General features: G+C 33.6%; 1 protein-coding gene across 1 annotated transcript; it reads left to right on the top strand.

Annotated features, from left to right (window-relative positions):
* Positions 1 to 321: 321 nt before the first annotated feature.
* LOC143241907 (motile sperm domain-containing protein 2-like) lies at positions 322 to 6,097 on the top strand. Its single transcript, XM_076485212.1, has 2 exons — positions 322 to 787; positions 5,793 to 6,097. The coding sequence occupies exons 1-2, from the start codon at positions 673 to 675 to the stop codon at positions 6,080 to 6,082; spliced, it is 405 nt and encodes a 134-aa protein (XP_076341327.1). The 5' UTR covers positions 322 to 672; the 3' UTR covers positions 6,083 to 6,097.
* Positions 6,098 to 6,366: the final 269 nt, after the last annotated feature.

Genomic DNA, 6,366 nt, shown 5'->3' with positions numbered 1-6,366 from the left:
CTATTCTCAAAGAAAATTCACTCTGTTCAGTAGCTTAGAAAGGCGCAACTTTTACTCATTCAATGATGTGTTTCAAATTCTAGCTTAGACCCTAAGGAACTCTTGAATTAAATATACGAAACGGCTATAGTACTGTGTATCTGGCTTCTAATTTTGAAAGTAAAAAAAAAATCCTTGAGCCAGATACATAGCTATGAAGGTGCTCATCACTGTCCATGACGTAATCACTACGTCGGCTTTGCGAAACAACGATGACGATGTTTTTCTTCTAATCAGCCCAATTGAACGAAGTTGCTGACCTTGAACGAGATTTTGAGTCAGTACAACCCTAATTAAAAGAAAAAGTATAAGTTTTGAAACACACGTAGCGAGGAAACTTTGGGAGATGTTTTACGTAAAGGAGTTTCATTGGTTGATTTATGAATGTATATCAGAAAAAGATTTTTAAACCACACGGAGGGTGTGACAAAGGTTTTTAGTTGAGAAACTGTATTCACCTATTGATGTAAGCTTTATCCACCTGTCGTCTGAAGCTTAGCTAACTAGGACTCGACATAAAAGTGAGTGGAGCCATTGAAACCTTGCTAAGCCTACGACAGAGGAACATACAGTTCAGCTTATCATATAGAAACAGATAGCTGTGTTACTGAGAAAATATAGAAAGTTGTAAAGATGGGTCGAAGGAAGACGAAACATGAAATAGACATAGAGACTTACAGCGCTGAGAAAGACGTAAACGACCTACGACGTCAGTTTCTTGAAGAATTGGAGGGAAAAGACTGGACTGGTGAGTGAAGTTATAGAATGTCACAAAACAATGCATATACACCAGAATGGTGCTGAGTACTGCTCTGTATCGTAAACATTTTTTTTTTTTTCTCTCTTTTTCTCATTATATATTATATTTTCGAAAGAATAGCTGCTCGAAAACTAATGCACGAGGTTCCTGTACGTATATAGAGTAATTTATCTTATACGTTACTACTATATTAGTTATAAAAATATGCTTTGTTTTACGTTTAACTGTTATATTACGTAGCTGTACAAACAGATGGATAGAAAGGACGACTGTCCACAAAACTTTTGATCGTGATCAAAAATATCTGTCTGCTCCATCTCTGGGATCATCTTACTCTGAAGACATGATCTGGATTGTTTCATTATGTACATGCAATTTGAATGTACATTACTTCCATTACGAGCTGGTATAAAAATTCAGAAGGAATAACTACTAATCGAGGTATTCAGTTCAGAAGGATATACTATGTTAAGCAGGTGATATCGCTTATATTTTGTGTATCCACTTTTGTAATATTCTGTTTGTGTGAAATCGCTTCTATTCACAAATTCTTTATATAAAATGTCAAATAATTAATGTAAATGATGCCTGGTAATAATGCCATTGGTAACAATGGTACGAGTAATAATGTCACTCATAACTGACACGTGAAATAATGTCACTGCTAACAATGGTACGAGTAAAAATACCAGTAGTAACAATGACGCGAGTAATGATATCACTGACACAATGGTACGAGTAATAATACCAACAGTAACAATGACACGAATAATAATATCACTAACAACAATGGTACGAGTAATAATGTCACTGATAACAAAGACACGAGTAGTAATATCACTGACACAATGGTACAAGTAATAATGTCACTGACACAATGGTATGAGTAATAATACCAGTAGTAACAATGACACGAGTAATAATATCACTGACACAATGGTACAAATAATAATGTCACTGATAACAAAGACACGAGTAATAATATCACTGACACAATGGTACAAGTAATAATGTCACTGATAAGAAAGACACGAGTAATAATGCCAACAGTAACAATGACACGAATAATAATATCACTAACAACAATGGTACGAGTAATAATGTCACTGATAACAATGACACAAGTAATAATACCAATAGTAACAATAACACGAGTAATAATATCACTGACACAATGGTACGAGTAATAATATCACTAACAACAATGGTACGAGTGATAATGTCACTGATAACAATGACACGAGTAATAACACCAAGAGTAACAATGACACGAGTAATAATATCACTGACAGCAATAGCACGTGTAATAATGTCACTGATAACAATGAAACGAGTAATAATGCCAATAGTAACAATGATACGTGTAATAATATCACTGAAAACAATGGCACGAGTAAAAATGTCATTGGTAATAATGTCACTGATAACAACGTCACTGGTAACAACAAAACGAGTAATAATCACTGATAACAATGTCATTGGTAATAATGTCACTGATAACAACGTCACTGGTAACAACAAAACGAGTAATAATATCACTGATAACAATGTCATTGGTAATAATGTCACTGATAACAATGTCACTAGTAATAATGTCACTGATAACAACGTCACTAGTAATAATGTCATTGATAACAATGTCATTGGTAATGATGTCACTGTTAACAATGTCACTGATAACAACGTCACTAGTAATAATGTCACTGATAACAATGTCACTAGTAATAATGTCACTGATAACAATGTCACTAGTAATAATGTCACTGATAATAATACAAAGTTGTAAAATGCTGTTACGAAAACTGATAAACATGGAGGTATGCTGGACTTCGTGAAATCAGCTGTTTCATGTTTAGTGTACTATTTACACTACACTTTTTTTAATATCAGCAAGGAGAAAAACAGCTAAATAACATAAAAGTCCCTAATATTAAATCAATTTTTAAAAACGCATATTATATTAGCTTACTATATTTCTATATGCACTACACTACGTTTTTATATTGTTTTGCATACCTTCTGTCCTGCCAAAATTATATTACTAAATATTGCCTTCATTGTGTAGTAAGTAAATAATAAGATATATTATTTAATCTGACTATCATTTTTATAACGCACTGCAGCCCAAAACTACTCAACGCAGATTTGCAATAACGGAACGCAAACAATGAATTCTCCGATCCACAGTCCAGTGTGCTTGCTTCTTGGTGGCGCCAGACTAACAGATAATTTTAAATTACGGGAAACAACTTGCAATTTAAACCTGTGTTACCAATAAATCCAAATTATTTGAATGCTTATAATTATATCAGCACTATGGTGAGTGACTGTTTTAGCAATAGCCTTTGGAGGCCAAAGTTTGAAATATTAAGGCCTCTCTTAGTTATGCCAAGTTTACGTAGTTCATGAGCATTCACGTTTGATACATAGAGAATAAGAAGCACATTGAAAATATCGTAAGGCTCTGCAGCTCAGCGTTTAAAAATGTGCAAAAAGTGAAATCTGTGCATGTTTCACATAAAGGGGAAGTTTCATTGAGAGTTTATAGTGTGTCAAAACGAGAGCCTCAAGGTGACTCGTATGTAAACCTGAAGGCTTTTAACACTAACGTTCAGGGCTCAAATCCTGCAAAGAGCACTGCCCATTTTTATAGGTTCGCTCATAAAAACGAATGAACACAAAATTATTCCAAGTTTCTCCTTAATAATTAGGAAAACGATAGTTGTTTGGACTGGTAAGGATTCAAACATATTTAACACAGTGATGTCGAGAAACCCACTTGTTGAGAAATTTATATGCAAAAACGGCTCGTTTGGGTTGAGAAAATATTTTACATAGAAGAGCGAACAACGTTTCGACCTTCTTCGGTCATCGTCAGGTTCACAAAGAAGGAGGTAACTGACCGGAAGCTGACCACATGTTTGAAAGGGGTTGTGTAACTGTGTGTCGAAATGTAGAGGGCGGTATTAGCAAACAAATAACCAACATTTGGCAAAAATTAGTAACAAAATATGACATTCCAGTTAATACCAAATTTATTCAAAAATCAGGCACAAAACTGAGGTCTATACTATGTAAAAACTACACTGACAAACACCACACCAACATTATTTATAAAATACAATGTGATAACTGCCACGACTTCTATATTGGAGAAACAAGTAGAAAAATGGAAACCAGATTCAAAGAACATACAAAGTCACCTTCACACGTTTTCGAACACTGCAAGTCAAATAAACACAACATAACCATAGAAAACACTCAAATACTAAATAAAGAAACAAACATAAACAAACGCAAAATTAAAGAAGCCTTACTTATACAACAACTTAAACCCAAAATAAACCAATATAAAGGAACGCCTTTATACCTATATTAATATAATAAAATATAATAAAATTATATATTCAAACATCTAATACCGCCCTCTACATTTCGACACACAGTTACACAACCCCTTTCAAACATGTGGTCAGCTTCCGGTCAGTTACCTCCTTCTTTGTGAACCTGACGATGACCGAAGAAGGTCGAAACGTTGTTCGCTCTTCTATGTAAAATATTTTCTCAACCCAAACGAACCGTTTTTGCATATAAATATTTAACACAACTTCCTTTTTGTTACAGACAAAGAATAATAACTCTTTAAATGGAACAGTTGAGAGCCATGCTAACTATGGAACACATTAACCAGAACATCTTTGAAAGCAACATTACAGCGGCGGATCTAGGGAATGAGTGGCTAACTAACTCCCCCGAAATCTGCCACTGTAATCACTATATTAGCGCATAACCTTCATATATATATGTGACCTTATAACAGGTCGTACACTTATAAATTATTTTGTGAGAGACGTTTAATAAAACGAACTTTTGTTCCCTCATTGTATCTGGAACATTCTGGGTACTTTGGTTAAGTGCATTCTGGGTACTTTGGTTACGTACATTCTGGGTACTTTGATTAAGTACATTCTGGATACTTGGTTACGCATATTTTGGGTACTTTGGTTAAGTACATTCTGGATACTTTGGTTAAGTACATTCTGGGTACTTCCGTTAAGTACATTCTGGATACTTTGGTTAAGTACATTCTGGGTACTTTGGTTAAGTGCATTCTGGGTACTTTGATTAAGTAAAATGCCTGTTTTGTTTCGGTTAGACCACCGTCTACTGAAAAGTTAAGTTAACATATTTTCCTTCATAAGACTTCAAATAACACGTTAAAATAACAGCTCGTTCAAACAAATGTTATTTCTTACACTTCGACTTAAACACTAAATTATCTTAACTTGCCCCAACTTACGTTCTGGTGTTTCATAATCGTTAAACAACATAATGTTGTCACCACCACAGGTATCGAAACTCGGTTTATAATATTTAAGTCTCGTGACTTAGCGCTGAACCAGTGGAGATAGGTGAGTTAAAGAAGAGACTAATTCTAATACTAATAAACTTATTTGTCTTAATTACCATAAGATGGCTATTATTATAATATAAAATGAGAAATGAGATAATGTTACTGGTGCACAGAATTCGGAATCAAATAAAATAACTTTGTTGTAATATTAGTTGAAGACAACTGTTTCGTTTTCTATTTATTTTTTTTAATCCAAAGGTTTTAGAAAGAAATATATATTCCAGTTCATTTCTCTGGGAGTGTTTCTGGTATTAAATTAAATTGAAACAAAGTTTAGGTATTTTAGGTACATAGAAAAATGAATTTACGCTCAACAAAATTCCTCGAGATTTTCGTACAAGCTGGTTATCTCGTGAAGCATGAAGGTTTTTGCGTATAGCTTAAGAACTGTTTGTTCTCTTCCAATGTATATTTTTATAATGTTAATTATCTGAACCTCCTTACTTACTATGAGTTAAAACGGTTTTCACAACATAAAAGGCTTTCTAGTGAAAAATATACTCGAATGTCTATATTTAGTAAGTTAAACTTGAAAGCCAAGTTAAGAGTCATGGTTTAGGAATGAGCTTTGTCTTTCAGATCTCTATGACCCACGGGATGTCCAACGTTTAAAAGACGATGATTTCTATTGTAAAAGGTTCATAAGACACCAACATGGTGACATGAACGCAGCTGTGAAAATGGTCAAAAATACATTCAAGTGGAGAAAGGACAAAAATATAAACGGTTTGTGTGATATTACGATATTTTTAAAGACTATTTCACCTGATGTTTTATTAATATATATTTTTTATATTTTAATGAAGGCATTTAAACGTGAAATAAACATTCCCAGAACTGTTTACAAGACAGAATTTCCACAAATATAGACGGAATTTTCTGGATTACTTTATTACAAGTTAGAATACAAATAAAAAAAATAAAACAGAAAGCATTTGTGATCTATAGGCCTAATGCCAAAACGTAGTTACAAGCTAGAAAACACATTGTACTAACAAGTTTGTTCTATTTACTATTCGGTCTCACATTGTCTTAACTAGTTTGTTCCATTAACTTTCCAATCTCACATCGTCTTGATGGGTTTGTTCTACTTACTGTTCAGTCTCACATTGTCTTAACTAGTTTGTTCCATTAACTTTCCAATCTCACATCG

This window comes from Tachypleus tridentatus, unplaced genomic scaffold, assembly GCF_004210375.1.
Source record: "Tachypleus tridentatus isolate NWPU-2018 unplaced genomic scaffold, ASM421037v1 Hic_cluster_1, whole genome shotgun sequence".
Classification (NCBI taxonomy): domain Eukaryota; kingdom Metazoa; phylum Arthropoda; class Merostomata; order Xiphosura; family Limulidae; genus Tachypleus; species Tachypleus tridentatus.
Note: the sequence above shows the minus strand (reverse complement) of the source record. Positions and strands in the feature narration are given on the sequence as shown.

Coding starts and splice junctions, on each gene's coding strand:
- LOC143241907 (XM_076485212.1), top strand. CDS start 673: ATGGGTCGAAGGAAGACGAAACATGAAATAGACATAGAGACTTACAGC. Junction 788..5,792: donor GGAGGGAAAAGACTGGACTG/GTGAGTGAAGTT, acceptor TTTGTCTTTCAG/ATCTCTATGACCCACGGGAT.